At 37.7% G+C, this 21932-nt stretch overlaps 1 protein-coding gene across 2 annotated transcripts in view; it reads right to left on the bottom strand.

Moving 5' to 3' along the window:
• The window catches only part of kiaa0825 (KIAA0825 ortholog), a 197834-nt gene that overhangs the window by 122180 nt on the left and 53722 nt on the right, over positions 1 to 21932 (bottom strand). For both annotated transcript variants that reach the window (XM_067438213.1, XM_067438211.1), the window contains exons 9-13: positions 18906 to 19096; positions 17527 to 17709; positions 17266 to 17394; positions 9826 to 9965; positions 1803 to 1982 (exon numbers count right to left, since the gene is read on the bottom strand). In XM_067438213.1, coding sequence (XP_067294314.1) covers positions 1803 to 1982; positions 9826 to 9965; positions 17266 to 17394; positions 17527 to 17709; positions 18906 to 19096 — 823 coding nt within the window. The remainder of the gene's footprint in view (positions 1 to 1802; positions 1983 to 9825; positions 9966 to 17265; positions 17395 to 17526; positions 17710 to 18905; positions 19097 to 21932) is intronic.

Below are 21932 nucleotides of genomic sequence, written 5' to 3'. Positions count from 1 at the left end.
AGGTGGGCTTAAGTACTATGCACTTACATGTAAAAATAAGTACAATGTACTTACTGTGTTTAAATTGTATTGCAATGCTCCCTTTTGCTGATAGTGAGGTGAGATACGGGTAAAGTTAGGGACAGGTGTGGTGGTGTGGGTAAGTTTAAGGGTAGGGTTAGGTGTAAGGGAAGTGCCATCTCTGTACTTACAAATGTAACTACAGAAATTAATTACAGACGTAATTGCATGCAGGTATTTTAAAAATATAAGTACAATGTAAAAACATGTACGTACACAATAAGTGCAATGTATCAAATGATTAATTAAAATGTTAGTACATAGTAGTTAAGGCCACCTAATATAAAGTGGGTCCAGCTTGTCTTTTCCTCCTCCACCAAGTTGTGGATCCACTGGGATTGTGATGTCAATGAGCAGGCAATTAACTTGTCCTTCTTGTTGTGGACAATGATGCCTGGATGGTTTGCACTAATCGTCAGGTCGGTAAACACACCCTTGTCCCACATGATGGTACAGCCGATGATGTCCACTACTGGTTGTGGCATACTCTCATACCACTTTTTGGGCACTTCAACACCAAGTTCCTTGCAAATCGTTCAATGGATGTAGCTGGAAATATTGTTATGTCATTCCATAGGAAGAATGCGGGGGCAACTGGAAATTATCTGTTTCTTTGGATACTCCACACATTCTACATCTACTGTTAAACAGCAAGTTGAGGATCTTGCGTTGGTGGTACCTGGTGTTGAGAGCTTGATCCTGGGCAGCGAACTTTGAAGCCAAGCTAGATAGGCTTATGATTGACTTTTTTTTGTTTAAGGTCACATTAAAATTTATCAAGCCTACATAATTTTCGCAACCATTTAAAACCCGTTTATGTATAGATTGGTCACACTCACACATATATTGTTTTACTCTTGTCCCAGACATTAATAAATTATATTAATGATTTATTCTTAAATTCATTTAGTTATTTGTTAATCAATATTATATGTCATGCCTCCTTTTGTTGTCCTTATGCAGTGTATTTTTTTAAGAATCAAAGGAAAGCAAAATATCGGAATTCTCAACATTTATTGAAATAAATGAAATAATTAAATTTAAAATTGGGTTCAATGTTCAAATTTCTTTCACAGTGCCAAAAAGTAGAGGTATAAGAAGTAACTAAATAGTTGTAATACTGATCATTTTCCTGAGTACCCCAATTAGCTCTTGTAAATGGCACATTCAAGGCAAGGCTAAGCAAGCTTTATAAGATTATCTTTAAGTAGGAATGGACATGGTCAATTAAGCCTTAAACACAATAGCTTACATCTGTACAATGGTATACAATACACACTCTCAGTCATTTGTCTAATTTGTGCAACTATAATTACCACTCACATGTGATAAAACAGAAAAAGCATGAGCACTTCAGCTTGGATTAAACCCCCTGAATCAAAGCTGAATCAAAAGGTGTCAGGTGATAATTGCAGTTTCTATGTCAGCATGCAAAATCAATACGGTAACCATTAACACAACAGAAAATGTTCATGCTGTGGCTTTTACAGAGAGGAAAGAGGCGAAGGCAGAAATGTAAATAAATAAGCAATCAAAGAGACAGCTAAAGGTTTAATTATGGCTTTGATTTGATGATGGGCTTCCAGCTGGTCAGATCTGATATTGAAGCAATTAGAGGACACAGCGGGGGCACATGGTGATATGGTTTCCAACTGGACTGTAACTAAATGGCCACATCTGACTAAAATTGTGTCTTTTTGAAGTCTAAACAAATGTAGGACAAAGCATGGCAAATTCTGCACCTGTTAAGTTGTAGAAGTGCTCCCAAAGGTGTCTCCGGTCCAGGTATCCTTCCAGCGCTCGACTTAAAGCCCTGGGGAAGTAGTTTAGGGAGGACAGGATGGCAAAAACAGCTTCTAAAAATTCTGCAGCTGCTGTCTGAGTATCAGGGGACACCTCTATTCCTCTGTCCACACAGAGACCTGAAAGCACATTTCAATGGTTATTTTAAATTATGTCAAAAATAAATAAATTATAACCACAATGCTAAAAATAACATGCCTCAACAATAAGAATGGCCCGGGGCCTGTTGGCGAGACGTTCGGGATATTTGACAGGACCATTTTTGGCTCTGTCAGGTGCTGCTTTTTCTTTCTTTCTTTCTTTCTTTCTTTCTTTCTTTCTTTCTTTCTTTCTTTCTTTCTTTCTTTCTTTCTTTCTTTCTTTCTTTCTTTCTTTCTTTCTTTCTTTCTTAAAAAACAAACCACAAAAGTTTGGAGTCAGCTCTGATATTGAAAAAAAAGTGGTATGCTCATCATCTGTAATTCATTTGATCAAACATACAGTGAAAACAGTACTATTGCGAAATTTGAATATAATTTAAAATAACTATTTTAATATATTATAAAATGTTATTTATTTATGTGATGGCAAAGCTGAATTTCTTAACAGTGTTACTGCAGTCTTCAGTTTCACATGATCCTTCAGAAATCATTCTAATATGTTGATTTTGGTGATCAAGTGACTTTTTTTTTTCAGGATTCTTTGATAAATAGACAGTTTAAAAAAATACAGCATACATTTGAATGACATTTTGTAACAATTTGTGCCAAAAGTCTTTACACTCATTTTTTTATCCTTTCTGAATAACAGTATTATGTCTTTAAAACAATTTTTTTAAATCTTACTGACACCAAACTGTTGAATGGTAGTGTATAAATAGTAGACTATTTAAAAATGTTTAATTAAATGTTTTAATTAAATATGTTTTATAAACACTTTCTGTTATACTGGTTGAAATGCTCTTCACATCCTAATAGCAATTAATAATAAAAGTGGTCTAAATATTTAAAATGTACATACATATTATGTGGAAGTCTGAGGACCAAAAATGTTTGTCCAATCATTGCATTCAGTCCAAATGCAATAATACAATGTCCTGGCTGTCAACATGTGTATTTGCATACTTATGCGCAGCCTGCTCGCGGAGACATTTGACAGGAGAAATATGTCCGAATTCACAGTACTCCATACCAGGATAGTCATACCAGGATGACCTAGTATGACTATAATGGACAGTTTACTATCCCATGAGGCCACGGGAAAGAATTTGTGAATGGCAATGATGTGAACACAATGTACATCTTGTAATCTAGATTACATTCACACTGCACGCATGCATACTATATAGAACATACTTTTATTTAGCGGTCGTGAAGAAATTACATACTCTCTTGATTTTGGACGCATCCAATGCCATCGAGCGGTGCAAAATAACAAACAGCAGCCACCTTTTACATTTCCTCCTGGACAAAAACAACAAGGTCATAACCTATGAAATGGCAACCTGTGACATTCTACCTGGAGTTTTTCACATCCTCATGAATTCGAATTTATGCGTTTCTATGTCAACACTATCAATGCTGAAATGAATCTGCAGCAGTCAGGTGGTACAAGTAAGAGCTCTGTAAGTTGTTTAAGTTCATTATTATTGTAATGTTATGTGCTTTGATACAAGACGTAATTTATTGCCGTCACCTGTGACGTTTTGCAGACTTTGCTGTGCACATTCATGTGTTTTGGAGGATCGTATGCTTTCTAAGCTAGCTTGCTATTGGTAGCATATCCGAAACTGCATTTTATGAATTAATAATAATAATGAATGATTCAACGACTCATAAATACTTTGTTGGTTTCATTACTGGATGAATCAGTGTTTTTAAACAAATCTCTTCAATGAATGATTCAATGACAAATACATTTTTAACAGTCTGATCGCCACCTAGTGGCTTAATGTAAACAATCATTATTTGAAGCGCCACATTACAACATTTTGATCTCTACCATGGACATCGGTGTTTATATGTGAAATATAAACTTCTATCTCAGTAGCTACTCCTGTGATTATATGAATATTTGTAACACATGAAATAGCGATACTGTAGCCTGACAAACCAGACCAACATCAAGCACGCAATAGGATAGTGCTACAACCTGCCAACCACCGTATCCAATAGACAAAACTCTAAACACATCTTCTTTTTTTTTTTTTTTTAATGACTTCAGTGGTGCTCTTAACTCCAAAAAAGCGTAACTCTAAGTCTTCCAGAGTAAAAGCCAAAGCCGATTCGAAATACCACTGTTCGCCAGCTAGCCTGACAAGCCAGTCCCACTTTAAGATGTTTGGTCTGAGAACTCACTATTGACAGGGCTCAATCCGAGGGGCGGGGTAAACGGTTGTCTTTCAAACTCCCTCTGCATGTGATAGGATAGCGCTACAACCAACCAGAGCAACGTGAAGCGGAGCTCGTTGATAGATTAAACTTTCGCCGTATCCGGTCGGCAAAACTACGAACACATCTTCCCTTCTTAAGAATGACTTCAGCACCGTTCTTTGTTTTTTTTCTCAAAGAAAAGCTTAACTCCAAGTCTTCCAGAGTCACGGTAAAAGCCGATTCGAAAGACTGGCATTCGCCAGCTTCTTTGTTTACAAGTAGCACACAACTCTGAATCTATTCACATTGTGATTGGCCAGACCAGAATTTATTTTTTAAAGCTCAGAAGTCTATTGAGAGTTGCTAGACTATACTCGCTGCAAATTAGACTAGCTGGCGCTAGGGTGCATCTAGATTTCTAGGCTATTCTCCTGCAGCAGCCGTCTTCAACTCAGCCGTCGCAACTCTGCCGTCATTATGTTAAACCCGCCCACCGACTCTATACACAATGCGATTGGCCTGACTGATTTGAATAGACACAGGCAAATCATTATCATTTAGGAATAAGATTATTTGAGTGTTTGAATCGAGATCGATTATCTTTAAACGATTAATCATGCAGCTCTAATATAGGCCTATAGTACTAATTTGAATTACTGGAAAGTTAAAACAAAGGTCACAACTTTCTGAGCCCAGCACAGGAAATGAATGTCTTGTTAATCAATACAGTGCGAAAGGTCCATTTAAAGGCAAAAAGCCAACTGACTGTCTGGACAAACACATGAAAGATGAGACCACAACAACAAGATGTGACTGAATGCCCTTGTCTAAACGTTGTCAGGCCTGTGGGGTTGTAGAGAGATGCAGGATGGTTGTGCCTTTGGTTCAGCCCCTGTCAGTCACGCTCTCTAGAGATGACAGGCGTTTGAATAGCCGATTGAATGCAACGCAGCATTCAATGAGTGTCTTTGATAAAAGGCAGGCTGCTGTTTGCACTTTTTTGACAAATGTTGGACTGTTTTGAAATGACAGGCCTAAATTACCTTTCGTAGTAGAGCGTGTGGTTAGCTAATACTGTTTTGCTTAACAGGGACTCTGTATTCTGCTGCTGGTGAGGGACTGATGGGAATCGACTCTGCTTTCTTTTGCTACATGTGCAACGAAAACAGGAGGCTATTTTGCTTGTAATTATCCATACACTACTAAAAAAGGTTCATATCAGATCTGTGGGCAGCCATGTGCAGTTATTGACTGTGACATACATTTTGTGTTTTGCAAATTTTGCTACATCCTTAATTGTAGATTATCTTTTCACATGTTTCTATGGTACAGTACACCAGAAAACAATGATAAACATTTTATACGTTTTAAAGATTTTTTTTTTAAATTTTATATATAACTATTATTGGCAAAATCATTCAATATATGCAAAAAGTAAGTACAATGTTGACCCTTCTTCTTAAAAAAAAGCCACCTCAATCAAAAAACTAGTGATGGAAATTTGGCATTTTTCCCTGAAGTGATGCTTGAAAATTTGCATACAAACAGGGTGATGGAAACATAGCAGTGAATCATCACCACAACAACTGAAGCAGCAAACTTTGCGAAACACAAAATTTATGTCACTGCCAATACTTTTGGCCATGGCTATACTGGATATAGCATTGGTTTGTAATGCCACATTCAAAATACCTTTTACTTCTGTAAAGTGACATATTTCCAAGTAAAATATACTTTAATTTGGTTTTATCCATCTGAAATTGACGGGTAGTGGGAGGACAGAAGAAAGTCGGAAAGAAAAGTTATGAAGAAAAACATTTTCTTTTTAAAATATATCATGTGATAATTAAATGTTTACAGAACAAAAATGTTTATTTTTGGCAACATCAAGATTCTTGATTAAAATGTTTTATTGATGTACAGTCGTGGTCAAAATTGTTGGTACCCCTGGTAAATATGATCAAATATGGCTGTAAAAAATAAATCTGCATTGTTTATCCTTTTGATCTTTTGTTTAAAAATAAACAAAAATCTAACCTTTCATTAAAGTAAAAGAATTGAAAATGGGGGTTAAATCACATTATGAAATAAATGCTTTTCTCTAAAACACATTGGCCACAATTGTTGGTGCCCTTTCATTAAATACTTTTTGCAACCTCCTTTTCCCAATATAACAGCTCTGAGTCTTCTTCTATAATGCCTGATGAGTTTGGAGAACACCTGAAAAGAGATCAGAGACCATTCCTCCATACGGAACCTCTCCATATCCTTCAGATTCACAGATCCATGCTGGTGCTTCTTCTCTTCAGTTCAGCCACACATCTTCTATAGGGTTCAGGTCAGGAAACTGGGACGGTCATGGAAGAAGCTTCATTTTGTGCTCAGGCACACATTTGTGTGTTGATTTGGATGTTTGTTTTGGATCGTTGTCCTGATGGGAGATCCAGCCACGGCCCATTATTAAATTTCTAGCAGAATCCATCAGGTTTTGATTTTTTATCTTTTGGTATTTGCTAAAATCCATGATACCATGTAGCCTATATGAACAAGATGTCCAGGACCTCCAGCAAAAAAAAAAAAAAAAAAAAAAGGTCCACATCAAAGATCCAGCTGTATTTTTAGCCGTGGCATGGGTTTCTTTTTATCCCTGTTTGCACCAAACCCATCTGGTAGATTTGCTGCCAAAAAGCTATTTTATAGTTTCATCTGACCACAGAACCAGGTCCCATTTGACTTTCCAGCCCTGTCTGACCACTGAATATGCTGGAGTTTGTTTATGGATGAGCGAGGAGGATTTGTCTTGAATCCCTCCCAAACAACATGTGGTGATATAGGGGTTGTTTGATTTATTTATTTATTTTAGGCTTTCTGACCCCAAGACTCAACACATCTCTGCGATTCTCCATCTGTGGTCCGAGTCTTTGTGCAATATATACACACGTCCTCTTTCAGGCAGATTTGTAACATCTTTAGTTAAATGGACGTCTTAATTATTGCCCTGATGAATGGGGATTTTCAATGCGTTAGCTATTTTCCTACCGCCGCTTTCTATTTTGTGAAGCTCAACAATCTTTTGCAGCACATCAGAACTATATTCTTTGGTTTCACACATTGTGATAAATGATTAAGGGAATTAGGCTTTTATGCCTCCTTATAGTTATACTCCTGTGAAACAAGACATCATAGCTGGACAATTTCATGTTCCTCGTCACTCTGGTGTGCTAAAAAAATTAAATATTAATGTAAATATACTTCAGAGATTTTACTCATTTAAAATTCTAGGGGTACCAACAATTAAGGCCAACATGTATTAGAGAAAAGCTTTTATTTCATAATGTGATTTACCCCCCATTTTCAATGATTTTTCTTAAATGAAAGGTTAGTTTTTTTTGTGAATCATTTTAATAAAAGATCAAAAGGATAAACAATGTAGATTTTTTTACAGCCATATTTGATCATATTTACCAGGGGTACCAACAATTTTGACCACGGCTGTATAACAGAATACATATTTTTTAAATTACTATTTGCATTCAGCATTTTCTGACAAAAAAATACACTTATTCCATTAATCCTCATTAATAAGAACATACTCAATTAATGAGGTTACAAAAGTGTTGTATGTATAATAATTATAGAATAATTAGCAAAATTTAGGGACCAACATTATATTAGGTGGCCTTAACAACTTTGTTCTAACATTTTAATTTATAATTTGATACTATGCACTTATTGTGTACATACATGTTTTTACAATGTACTTACATTTTTTTAATTGCCTGTATATAATTACACCTTTACACCTAACCCATTAACTCATAAACTTACCCACACCACCACACCTGTCCCTAACTTTACCCTTATCCCACCTCAATATTAGCAAAAGTGTTTTGCAATACAATATGAACACAAGTACATTGTACTAATATTTTGATGTAAGTACATAGTACTTAAGGCCACCTAATGTAAAGTGGGGCCAAATTCCGTTTAAAATAGTTATTACATGAAATACAAAGACATTTTTAAAACAGCTTTGGCAATAGATAAATGCTATTTAAGGTCTCTCACGTGGCAAATCCTCAGCTAACAGTTTCCAATAGATTAAAAATGACTACGGGATTTTACAAAAACGAGTGTACTTATGTGAATGGCCTCAAGGGGCAGTACAGGTCTGGACAGGTTAATGTCCTGCCTCTTCGCAATCATCCATTTATGAGCCGCCAGATGAACCGTGATAAATTAACTGCTGGTGTTTCTCGAGGGAGGGGATTCCGCAAACCAATTCTATCCTCCGCTAACAAACCTTTGCAACCTTGACGTGTTGCCAACAAACACACCTGTTGATTTTCTACCGGGTCTCACAGATGAGTTTCCACTGGAGGCCCTTAATTGGAACAAGACATCGCTATCAGCCCCTTAAAGAATTCCACAAACAAGCTCCTATTTAGAGCACAGCTTAGCGCTAAGCGCTCCCAAACTGTGCTGAGAGACAGCGACTCGAGCGAGCAACTTTAAAAGGGGTTTATCTAAACGGTAGACAACCAAGCCACCGCGTTTCTTCTTAATTAGCCAGGCTGCGGCCAGGCAGTGTTGATTTACGGCGACGTGATTCCCACACCAGAGCACGCAGGAAGACGTGTTCTCAGCCGAGCTTGGTTATTAATGAGCTCCGCCATAATGTGAATTAATGTGCAAGCACAAAACAGCCTTTAAAGGTTAGACTTTTCAGAGTGGAAGGAAGAAAGAGGAAAATCTTTAAAGGTCATTCACTTTGCTCTCACATGAGTGTTTATAACTGAGCTCTATTGATTCAGAAATGATGAGGAGGGTGATGAGCGCGATGATGAGTGAGTAAAACAACATTCTCACAACGGTCCGGATAAATCTCCGATGTGCCTGAGGACGAAACACAAATCCGATGAAGCCGAGCAGCGCATTAGATTGTGGAAAAAAACAGGTGGATCTGCCTTACTTCGCAAAACAGAATGAAATGCGGCGGATGGAGACGAGCCTCTCGAGATCTCAGCTAGCATTTACTTGTTAGCAAATTCAAGTGTAATTTCGAATGTTAGACTAGCAGTTAACGATTTCTATGGCTTATTTTGCAAGAATGAAAGGACTCAGCGTGGTTCCACTGCGCAGGTGTTGGGCGACTCGAGCAATGTTGGTGCCGTGATCAGTTCACAAGCGCACACAACAGCCTATTTAGAGTAAGAAGATGTGTGCGAAATAAAGACCCATTAAAAACAGGTGCAGGCTATTAAGAGCAGCAAGGTCACTGGGCCATTCTTACAGCTAATCAGTCTTTCTACCAATAAACTGAACTAAATTCATTCGTGGAAACCAATGAAAGCGTTGATGTGCTTCAAAGAGCGTCACCCTGCAAGCTCTTGTTGCATGCCTCTTTTCTATTAAGCACAAATGCAACCTACATCAAGACTCGAATGCATGTGAAAATGAAGCAACATTTTGATAAACCAACAAATCTATATGTTTTGATATTCCGCCAACTTTCAGCATGCATCATTAAAGCAAGAGTTAAAAAAATGGCATTGTTGGTATGCACAGTTCAACAAAAAGTGTGTCATGGTCACGGCATTAAGAGTCTTACATGAGTATGAGATGATGATCTGTAGCAGCAAGCAGTCCTTGTGAAGGATGGTCTGCAGGAGTAGAGCTGGATTATAACGGGGTCCAGATACCAGTAGCTCAAACAGACATAAAGAGGATCCTTCAGATGCTGGGAAATCCCTTAAACAATAGAAATACATCAATTAAGGTCACGTCATACACTCATACATTGTTTGTTCGTCGGCCAGAGGAGAACTTGCACCCCGGCTGAGCCTGGTTTCGCCCAAGGTTTTTTTTTTTTTTCCATTCTGGCTCTGAAGTAGTTTTTCTTGCCTTCTCACTTTTGGCTTGGTTAGGGACACTTACATTTCAACTAAATTACCGAACTGACCGCATTGACACTATGATAATTGATATTAGCTGGATAACATCACTGCTTTCTCCAGAGCGGCTGTACAGCCAAATCAAATTCTGTTGCATTATCTTCCTGTTTAACACTGTGAAGCTGCTTTGAAACAATCACCATTGTAAAAAGCACTATATAAATAAAGGTGAAGTCAGTGTTCAAACATTTGGATTAGTAATTCCGGACCCACTTTATATTAGGTGGGCTTAAGTACTATGTACTAACGTCAAAAAATAAGTATAATGTACTTAATGTGATTAAATTGTATTGCAAAGCACTTTTGCTGATACTGAGGTGGGACACGGGTAGAGTTAGGGACAGGTGTGTTGATAAGGGTAAGTTTAAGGGTAGGGTTAGGAGTAAGGGAAGTGCCATCTCTGTACTTACAAATGTAACTACAGAAATGATTTACAGACGTAATTACATGCAGGTATTTTTAAAATATAAGTACAATGTAAAAACATGTATGTACACAATAAGCGCAGTGTATCAAATTATTAATTACAATGTTAGTACATAGTAGTTAAGGTCACCTAATATAAAGTGGGTCCGTAATTCCTAGTCAAAGTAAAAAACTCAGTAACACAGTAATCACAGTAATATTGTGTATATAATCACAGTTCTATTGTAATATAAATGTCACATCATTTTTATATGCCAATTTGATGCTTAAGAAACATTCCATACAATAAAAAAGAACTGCTGAACACAAAATAACAAAATAACAGGCACCAAACAGTTGATGTACATCATTGAATTAATAGTATGTATGCGGGAAAAAATAATATGGAAGTCAATGGGGCCTCAACCATTTAGTTGCCAACATCTATCCCTATAATCCCACACGCCCAAAAATATGTAAAGCCCTTATATATAATTCCTTTTATATATATATTTTGTAAATTATATTTGTAATTGAATATGTCATTGACAGAGCAAATTAAAAAAGTACACAAATTAAATAATGAACAAACAAAAGATTCTACCGAGGTCCATTTATTCTGTTCTGTTGAGGAGGAAATATGCTATTGAAATACTACAAAACGCAAGAATGTCAATTATCCATTTATTCATCAAACTTTTCAGTGATGCTTACAAAAGATAAGTTGACTGGACTTGGATATAGTCTAAAGCCGCATTACAGTTGTTCTATAGAAAGCATTGGTAAGGTAAAGCATGTTAGGAATCCAAGGACATCTCCTATTTTGTCAAATGAACGCATCAGAACAACAGTTCTTTCACAAAGAATCCATCGTCAGGTGATATTCATTGTGCTCAGCCACTGTCGGAAGACAGTTTAAAAGCCCTCACGCACGGAAAACCAAACAATCTCGGTCAGGGTAGCATCATGTTCCATTTTTGACAGGAATTAAAACGAGACCGTGAGGGATAAAAGTGGATTGTGGATTGTGCTGTTTAATTCAATTCAGCTGACAAAACATCTTTCCAAAAAGAGATTTGATAGACAAAATCTCTACAAAACAGATTGTGTTTTGTGAAAGTGTTTTTAAAAAAAAAAAAAAAAAACAACAACAACATGTGATTGGGCCCTTTATACCATTGTAACAACGGCAAGTCTACCCCCCCCCCCCACACACACACACACACACACACACATCCTCATTTTCAGCCATTACACTCTCCTCCAGTGAGCTGATAGGGGGTTATTTCGTTTATCCTCGCCAAACCACATCACTACACCAAATTAAAAACTAATTATTTGATAAAAAACAAACAATAAATAATTCACCCTTTCTGTTAAAAACAGGGTGTGTGTTGGGGTGTAATCTGTCTATTTTCATGGATATACTGTGTTATATTCACGTTTACCCTAAATTTCTGGTGTAAATACTAAACCTATACTATAAAAATGGAAAAAGATAACCTGAAATGCGTCTGGAAAGGTGAGGTGTGGTAATGAAATTAGTTTAATTTCAACAATTGTCCATTAGTGTAGCTATATATGAAGCATGACTTACATAGAAGTTTATTAAATTCTCTATCTCATCACAGCAAATTTGCATGATCAAACTGAACTCAAAAATCTGCAAGTGCTACTGCCAGATTCGGAGATCGGCTGAATGGATTCGAAAACTGTAAAATTCAACTGTTTAACTCTGGACGAGTTGGAAAATGAGCCTATTTTCAAAAAAGTGTTCCTTTAACAAAGATGAATAAATACTGTAAAATGTATTGTTCATTGTTAGTTAATTTTAGTATGAATTAATTAATGTTAACAAATTGTTATTGTAAACCTTATTGTAAAGTGTTACCAAAACAAAAATATCAATCTACATATGTGATGGACATTAGTTATGCTCATCTTTATTTGCCCGCATACTGTATTTAATGAAGCTCTATTTATTTGACAAGGCACATACAAAAGGCGACACAACTTTTTTTACAGAATACAGAAGTGTGTTGTGCATAACCTCCATTTGCTGAGTGTGGATTTCTATTGTAATTTTTTCTGTGAAACTTTGACGAACAACAGTAAATGTGACAGCACCTTTAATCAGCTAACACTGATCATCCGTAACAAAAAAAGTCAATAGTTTGAAGTTATCAACAGTCATTGCCATTTAGCAATATGTAATTAAGTGTTTTCATTGTCATTTATGCAGATTGTTGTAAAAGTATCACATAAACCAGACCCATGCTAAATAAATAAATACAATCTTCAAATGGCCACTGACATCTCAATGGCAATAATAATCATGCTTACTTTAGCACAAACTGCTAAATATCATTATTTATCTCTGACCTTGGATGAGGAACAAATGTTTAAGTGAAGGGTGAACTCTGCTACATAACAGGAGAGCATTATCCTTTCATTAAGCAACAGATTTGTCATGTCAAAGGCCCGGTAATCCACCCGATATCCCACTTTAATGGGCCTGATAAATCTGTAAGCTACACCATGAGGTCAGGTTTCACTGCATCTTGAACTTACACACACACGCAACAAAAAAAAATCCCTTTCTGCCCATAATGCTTGTTGATTTATTGATATTTCTTGTCTATTTTATTACTTTTTCATTTAATAATCCAAACTGTCAGTTTGTTGGAGTGTTTGAGTGAGAAGACGAGTTTGATTTTGGTGTACGGCCCCTTGGCTCTGGCGGGGCCCTCACCGCGAGACCCTCAGGGAGTCTTGAACACAGCGAGGCTAAATAAATAAATAAAAAGGAACAGGCAATAAAAATGCACTAATTTAAATCCCTTCGACTTCATGGAAGCGGAGCCGGTGGGGCTGACGACCGGTGATTTGTGTAAGCGGGACACGCGATGATATCACGCTGGAGTGGGAGTCTGGAGCTGTGCTGGGGGGCTTGAGAGGAGGGTGATGTGAGATGTGGCTGACATTCTGCCTGGCTTCACAGTCCTCCTACAGGCTCCGTTTCAGCCTTTCACACCCGGGCTGAAGACCCGCAGCGCATGTCAGCATAAACAGCATGACTAACTATGGCATCTGCATCTGGCCTGCATTAGGGCCGTGAGTCTGGGGGTCTGGTGACTGCAGTAATGTATTGACTGTGTTTGTGTGCATTTAACACATAAACGAAAACTGAAAGGCCACACTAGCCTCATTTGGGTGCGCTGCAACAACTCACCACGTTGTGTGTTTTTCTTATAATAAAAACTTAAAAATGGGCTCAATACAATGTGTTTTTTTTTTTTTATAAAACTTAAAAATGGGCTCAGCAAGGTACGCACAATATGGTGATGTTTTTATTGTGTCAATGTTTTTTTTAATAATATTACATTCCTATTATGTAATCCGATTGGAACACTTTTAGGAGTATAAATTGCATTTTATATACATAAGAAGCAGAAAAATAAGGCATACTAAGTATACTATTATTATTATTATTATTATTATTATTATTATTATTATTATTATTATTATTATTATTATTATTATTATTTAAGATGTTTACAACATAGTAGTTACATTATATCATCATTATGTGAAAAATACAAAAGTAGTAAAATGTAGTTTTGAAAGAAATTAATACTTTTATTCAGCAAGGACGCATGAATTGTATCAAAAGTGATAATAAAGACTTTTTAAAAAATGTATATAAAAATGTATATTAAAATATGCTGTTCTTTTGAACTTTTGGTTTCCACAAAAATATAAGTAGCACAACTGTTTTCAACATTGATTATAATAACCGTTTTTTTGTGTGCCGCAAATCAGCATATTAGACTAGGATATGTTAAATTAGAATTCTGAAGGATCACGTGACACTGAAGACTGGAATAAGGATGCTGTAAATTATTCAGCTTTGTCAGCACAGGAATAAATTACATTTTAATATATATTTAAATAGAATTATTTTAAAGGTGATGTATGAAATAATGACAGCTAGTGGTTGAAATGAGTACTGCAGTCCAAATTCAAAACATTGTTTGCCCCGCCCCTCCTCCTCACTCTCAAGTGGGTTGCCAGTTTGAGGACACGCAAAAAGGAAAAGGTGCAACTGACATAGAAAGGTGAGGAGACTGGCACACTTAATGAGACAAGTTAATGAGTTGATTTATTTATTTTTAATCAAGCGGCAACCTTCCCCAGTTTCTCTTGAAGCCAATACGGAAGTAACTTAAACTGCAATTCATTGTCTGGCCACTAGGGAGAGGCTTCAGAAGGGAGCAGAATCATATTGAGCCCTATGTTAAAATGCCCAACTTTACAGCAGAAGTTAACAGCCTGGTACAAATCGTGGTTTTGGTCTATACGGCTAATTTTGCCCTTCATGACAACTGTGAGGGGAGTGAATTTTTACTTTTACACTTTTACATTATCCACAACTTTCCTGCAAGTCTTAGTGGACGTCGCCATGACACTCGATTCTTCCGGTTGACGGTATCTCAGTTCCGGTTTAGCACACATAACAGTTATGCTGCGTTCACACCAGACGCGAGTGACGCTAATAAATAGTGCTATTCGCGCGAAGTTGGACACGTAAACATTTTGAATCCATTCCCTTCATTCACTAAACAACAGACGCAAATTTGCGTCATGGGAGGGGCTTCTGCCAGGCAGCGGCAGTCGTCAGAAGGACGAGCCGAGTTAAGGCGGCTCTCGCCGGGGTTAATGAGCGCTGAGCTCCTGGGTCTCACACCTGCGAAACCTACTTGCTTCCATAAACCATGCAACATAAACGGACCCGTTTGGCATGTTGCCTAGCACCCTACGCACTCCATTCAATACCCAACGAACTTCAAATAAACTCAAGACATGTGATCTAGAAGTAATATTTGTATTTTAATATTTGTAATTGTTGAAATGTTCAAGTCAGACATTGTCAGTAGACTTTTTTTAATCAACATGAAAATAGATGCATGAACTTCAATGAATTTAAGTGCATTGTAATAAAAATTAAAGGGGTACTTCAGCGCTGGGAAGATGAATCTGTATTTAAACTGGGTCATCAATGCAGTAGAAATGTGAAATTATTTTTGAATTTGGTGTCTTCTAGACTGAGAAAAGACAGAAAATGTATTTTTGTCCCATGGGGATGAAAGACTACAATTCCCAGAATGCTTCGCTGCCCTGTGAGGCCATTCCCAACACCACTAACTTCATTACTGTGACTGAGTTAGAGAAGACACTACAATTAAAAACTGAACGTGTCTGTTCAATATAATGAGTGAGTCACCGCGCGAGTCTCACAGCACTGAGCACTAACTGCACGAGTGATGAGAGCTGAGGTAATCGTGACTACATTCGCGGCATACATTCACAACGCGAGTTCAGTCTGGCACGCGTTTCAGTTCATGCCTTTGCAAGCTTAACTTTCATAGAAATGAATTTGAGAAGTTAGAAGACTTACATTGCTCAACATAGCTCTGTTTAAATGATCCTGTCTGCAAGCTGAGCTCTCCCTGCCAGCTGAGTGTTATCTCCCCATCCCCCATGCGCAGATTCAAAACATGCGGAAATGGCTCCCTCTGCTGGCTGTAGTCTTTAGCCTCTGGGCAAACATTCCTCCTATGATGCAAAAATCGTCATTTTGCATCATAGGAGGAATTTTTCCAGAAATAAAATGCATAAATCTCTCGTCTCAGGGAGATATGAGGGGGGAAAGCACAATAATTTGAATATTCTCCAGGGTTTCTACTGATACAAAGCCATATGCTAATCGCTGAAGTAACCCTTTAACATTTCATTGCTGTAAATGTAATTATTGAGTTTATATATTAGTTTAACCCATTTAAAATACTGCAGTAAAACTGTATAATTTTTTGCAAGGGGTAGGTTTATTGTTTTCAATAATTTAAAGATTTAATGTGTAGGAAGACCGCTCTAACAGCCTAACGTTACTATCCAAATAGAGACCTGCACTCCCGCGGGACCCAGCACAACCGAGTGCGGCGAGGGATAATATTTGATGGGTGAATGCGGGTGAACAAAATAAATAACTAGAAACAAATAAACCTTTATTTGTAATAAAATAAAATCGATTAACTTGTGGTAAAGCCTACCACACAGCGGCAAAATGTGTGCACCGCATAACTCTGGTGAACCGCTTAGTGCTACAGATATTAGTAAGCTCTTGTAAGATAGTCAGATCCATGCGACCATCTGGGAGATGTGATCATTTTGCCTGAAGCGTTGTTGTAAAAGTCTACTCCTAAGTCCTGATAATACAACCAAGTGTTCAGCCACATCTCACCTCTTTCAGAACCTTATAGGTGACGTCACGGACACTACTTCCATTTTTTTTTTTTTTTTATAGTCTATGGTTTTAATGTGCTTTTTTAGATTTTTAGATGGATGCAGAGGCTTTTTTAGGTCGAGCAGAATCTAAGATGTCTGACCCAGTTTGTTTGCTGCCTTCCATGGCAGCAATACGCTGTGCTTTCTGCCAACTGGCAACCTGAGGTATTGAAATACTATTGGATAAACTGGCAACATTCAAAACAAAAACACACATTCCGACACGGAATGCACGCTTCAAAGTAAAATAACTGGCAACTTATTATGGTGTTTTTATGCTTTAGTACAGTCAAAAACTTACATACAACCTTGGTTTGGTTTGGTTTGTTGCTCAATATTGTCAGTACCTCAGCAGCTCCTCTGTGAACAGTGTAGGATTCATTACGCTCAGCCACATTGTGTCCCGACTGTTCACTCCCTCTGGAAATTTAGGAGTTCTACCGCCTTCTCCACCACCACAGCCTGCCTGGAAAACCCTGAAGAGAGCGAGAGAGAGAAAACAACAAATAAATAAATAAACAAATAAATAAACGCACCCTCATCAAATAACTAATCTTGCCCGTGTAGGTCTCAATAACCCAACAAATGTATCCTGACTCTTTTGTCACCTGTGCATTTCTGTCAGAGGTGATGTAAGGATGATCAGTACGGTCAGTAGCTGGTTACACAGGCTGTGTATGGACCACATCCAGGATCCACGGGCTGCATCTGGCCTTAGCAACTCCTCCACAGAGTCACACATACTCCACATCAGATGCTCCACGCACAGCAGAATAGCTGTAATATCGACCCTGGAGGAGGCAATGAGACACCTCATATTAGGAATAACTCCATTGTCACGCTGCGTCCTAACCGAGATTTTCTAGCAAAAATGATGTCTTTGTGTGTAATATGTGCTATTTGAAAGAGCTTCGCTGAATAAATATATTATTTCTTTAAAGAAATCTTACTGACCCCAAACTTCTAAACAGCAGTATAATGTACAAATAGGGAAAATTGGCAATATCCAATATCAACCACTAACCCATATAGTTCCTTATCATGTATCCCTACTTTCAATTACATATGTGTATCAGAAAGTAACCTCAAATAAATGCATGTTCTGCTCAGTTCAAACCACTAAATGCCTGTATTATGTATGGTACTTCTGTACAGTGTCTCAGTATCCAGAGAGACTGAGCAATCCACTTTGGTTTCCCTATCAAGCTCAACTTTTCATCACCTACCACCAAGTTCTGCTTTATAGCACAGCGAAAGTTTCCCTTTCACCAGATAGGAGAAAAGGAGAAGGGAGCAGAGTCAGAGCCCATCTGCTTGGCAGACCCTGAGCTCACCCGGCACTGAAGAGCTCATAACCGGGCGTCCTTGCAGCAAAGCTCATCTGCTGAAACAAAAAACGTTCCCTCCATTCATTCCTTCCCTGCAGCCCTGGGCGATCTGCTCTTTCTCATCAGTCCTGGAGTGGAGGGGAAGCGTGCTCTTGTGGCATCTTTAACCACTTTAAGTATGTGTTAATGCTACGCGCAAGGCCTGGGCGGTTGGGCCCGGTCTAGCATGAAAGAACCGGGCCCTCCGCCAGGCGCTGAGGCAGGGCCATGTGCTAACAAAGAGAGACTGTTCTACAAATCTGGAGATCTGCTTTGACCCCCGGGGCCGAACACCGGCATAATCACTAAAGCATTCAACACTGTCTGCTAAGCCTGAGGTTCCTGATAGAAGGTGGGCTCGTGCGTCTCAGCGAGTCCGAAATACGGTAAGATCATTCAATCAGACGGCATGGACGGCTGCTCTCTGTTCGAATGTGTTTGAGTGTGACTGCTGACTGTAAGACGAAGACGGGTGGCTTTAAACATAAACGGCCACTTCAGAACGAAACATTTCCACGACGAGTCCAGCGAGTAGGATGATATCAAAAACATTTTAAAAAGGTAACAACAGTTCCGATGTTAAATGTGGCAGGTTTTCAAACAATCCTCTTATCTGGTACCTGATCTGGGGAAGTCTTTTGTAGGAGGGTCGCGCTCTGGAGTACCTCTGAACTAAGACCTCCAGGGTCTCACAAAGCACCTGGGCCAAGGTCTGCCGGGCCTGCACGGGGGCAACAGCGCCCCAAAGGTCACTGCGCAGGCCTGTGAGAAAATAGTGCCACATCTGGATGGAGAAAGAACACCTTTCACCCTGAACAAATGGTGGAGGAGACAAAAAAGGAGACAAAGAGAGACTGGTAAAGAGATGATGATGATGATAATGATGATATCATTGCAAATAAATACCAAAATGAAGAGAAAGGGAAAAAGACAGAAGTCTTTCCAGACCATCTTCCTCTGGACCCTCATGGTCATTCCACCTGCACGCTGCACCTGGACCCCTCGTTACCCCAGAGAAAGAGAGAGCGCCTGGACACTTTGAAGTTTTAATCTGGATATTCAATCACTGTTCATCTGAACATTACCCAGACATACAAGCACACTGAGTCAAGATGGCAGAGACCAAATGGAACGGGACATTCCTGTTATGCAAGTCTCATCAGGTGGGATGTAATATATTGAGTGAAATATAACTCATAATTTTAAGATGGAAATCATATTCTGTATTCTTTTTTCCTCTTTTTTTTTCTCCCCCACATCACAATTTGAACATAGAAGTGAATTTTAAAGTTTGAGCAGATGTTGATGTTTTTTTGTTTTTTTTACCATGTCCATAGCAAATCCACCTTTTGAAAACTGGCAACTTATTACGACATTTTCCATATGTTTCTGCATTTTTCCTTTCTCTAATCACAATAGATCAAATAAAACATGGTTTTCTTGGGAATATTGTTTTAATTTGATTTTATAGGTTTTTCCTGTGCCCTCAATTTTACTTTTCATCCTGTTAGACGTTTGCAACTAACAAAAGCCAGTTCCATGACATCATCCTCCAGGAAGTGATATCATTTTTTGGTGGGGGAAAACAGCATAAACACGAACAAGTATAAACAACAGATTTGATGAATTATGTGATGGTATTAGCTGGTTTGTCTCACTTTAAAAGTGAAGTGAAGAGATGACTCCAACTTCTGTGAGGACTTCAGATGATGCAAACTCTGAATCAACATGCAACAATGCTATATTTTCCATATATTGTAATAATTATGCTCACAACTTGTAATAATTACTTAAATGAGCTCATTGCTTCATGTAAGCTCATGTAAATAAATAAATTATTAGCAAACTGCGTAATTTGTATCTGTACATTTCTGAAAACATTGACACAGTCCCCTCTAATAACAGATTACTCTAAATCATAATGTAGACATATGCATTTTCAAAGCTTCTTTAAAACTATATGTATTGTGAAAAGCGCTATACAAATAAATGCGAATTTATTTAATTTTTTTAAGTATAAATGCCCATTTAGAAAAATATTACGTGTGATATAAAAACTACATGTTGTTTCCAAAATTAACTATTTGACTTTCAAATATTTAAAGATGCCCTAGAATGAAAATTAAACTTGTCATAGTTAAATAACAAGAGTTCAGTACATGGACATCACATAATTTGAGTCTTAAACACCATTGCCTCCTCCTTCATATATAAATCTTGTTTGTGAAAAACACCACGAAAAAACAAGCGATTCTCAACATAACGCCACCAGTGACGCAATCGTTGGGGATCATTAATATGTACGCCCCTAACATTTGCATGCCAGCCCGTGTTCATTGTCGGGCGGAAATGTGCAGCCGAATCATCAGGAGTTCAGTCAGGTAAACAAGCGTCACGCGAGGATAGCGAACAGGGCAGATCATGGAAATAAATGTTATGATCCAGGCTGTGCAGGGGATGTGAGGACTTTTCATACCCTTCACACAGATAAAAAATGTAAATAGTCATAGTTGATGTTTATTTACAATCGGATACCGTAACAATTTAATTCAAAATCGTTCTTTTGCTCGGCCCTTTTCACCATGGACAGTTTTTTCTAACCTGGACAATATCAAGCAGGATTTGCTCAGCGTCTAAAACTGAAGAAAGGGCCAATTCCAACCATATTCCTGCAAGCAGTAAGTAGTGATTTTACTCACTTCTTGACTGTCAAACTCATTTCTGATTAAATTGAAAGTTCCTTAGTACGACAATATTATGATAATATCCCCTGTGTTGTCTAGATCTAACGCAAGATGCTAGTAAAATAACAATTGGAAACTCCAAGTAGCTCACATAACAGTTTGTCAAATGACAAAGGTTAATATTGTTTCCTGCCAGTGTTATCACACAATACAACAGTAGATACGTATGTCGATCCCTTTTGATGGACTGAAATCCAAATTAGCCTAAATTTCATCATTAACACATAACTCAGAAGCTAATTATGTTTACTACTACTGGTTAGTTGCTTACAGATCGCTACAAGTCGATTCTTGTAGCTAACGTCACCTTCTCCACCATCTAAGTTGAGATGATAGTCCTTTGACAAGGCTTCTAGTTAATTTGTTAAGTAAATTTACATTTTTGAGAACTGAAGTATGATTATTTTGCAGCGGGTGAGTAGTAAACATGACACTGACTATTTTGAGTGGCTTCTACATTACTTTGTTTGGCTAAATAAAGTGACTTTTAAATCAGTACTCTACTGTCAAACTGTAACGGTACTGTACAAACAACATATTTACACGCTACTCAGTTCAGTTCGTGATTCAAAGTTAAGAAGTTATCATTGTCAAATTATTGCCCATGACGGATGGTATAGATGTGTTAGCTGTCACTGAGCCGCACAGTAAAACAGCCAATCAGAGCTGAACTCTGCATTAATATTCACGACCCTTCCAAATAAGGTAAAACAGAGCATTACATCCTAGGGACAATTTCTAGGGACCTTAAATAAGCCACATACCCTATATTTAGATGTCAGAGAGCAATTCTAGGGCACCTTTAAAATGAAGACTGTATACTCCTAAACAAAAACATGTTATTTTTTATTATTATTATTTTTATTATTGTATGTATTTTTTTAATTATATATATTTTTAATT

The sequence above is a fragment of the Pseudorasbora parva genome, chromosome 3 (genome assembly GCF_024679245.1).
Source record: "Pseudorasbora parva isolate DD20220531a chromosome 3, ASM2467924v1, whole genome shotgun sequence".
Classification (NCBI taxonomy): domain Eukaryota; kingdom Metazoa; phylum Chordata; class Actinopteri; order Cypriniformes; family Gobionidae; genus Pseudorasbora; species Pseudorasbora parva.
The sequence above is the reverse complement of the archived record's forward strand: the minus strand, read 5'-3'. Positions and strand labels throughout refer to the sequence as shown.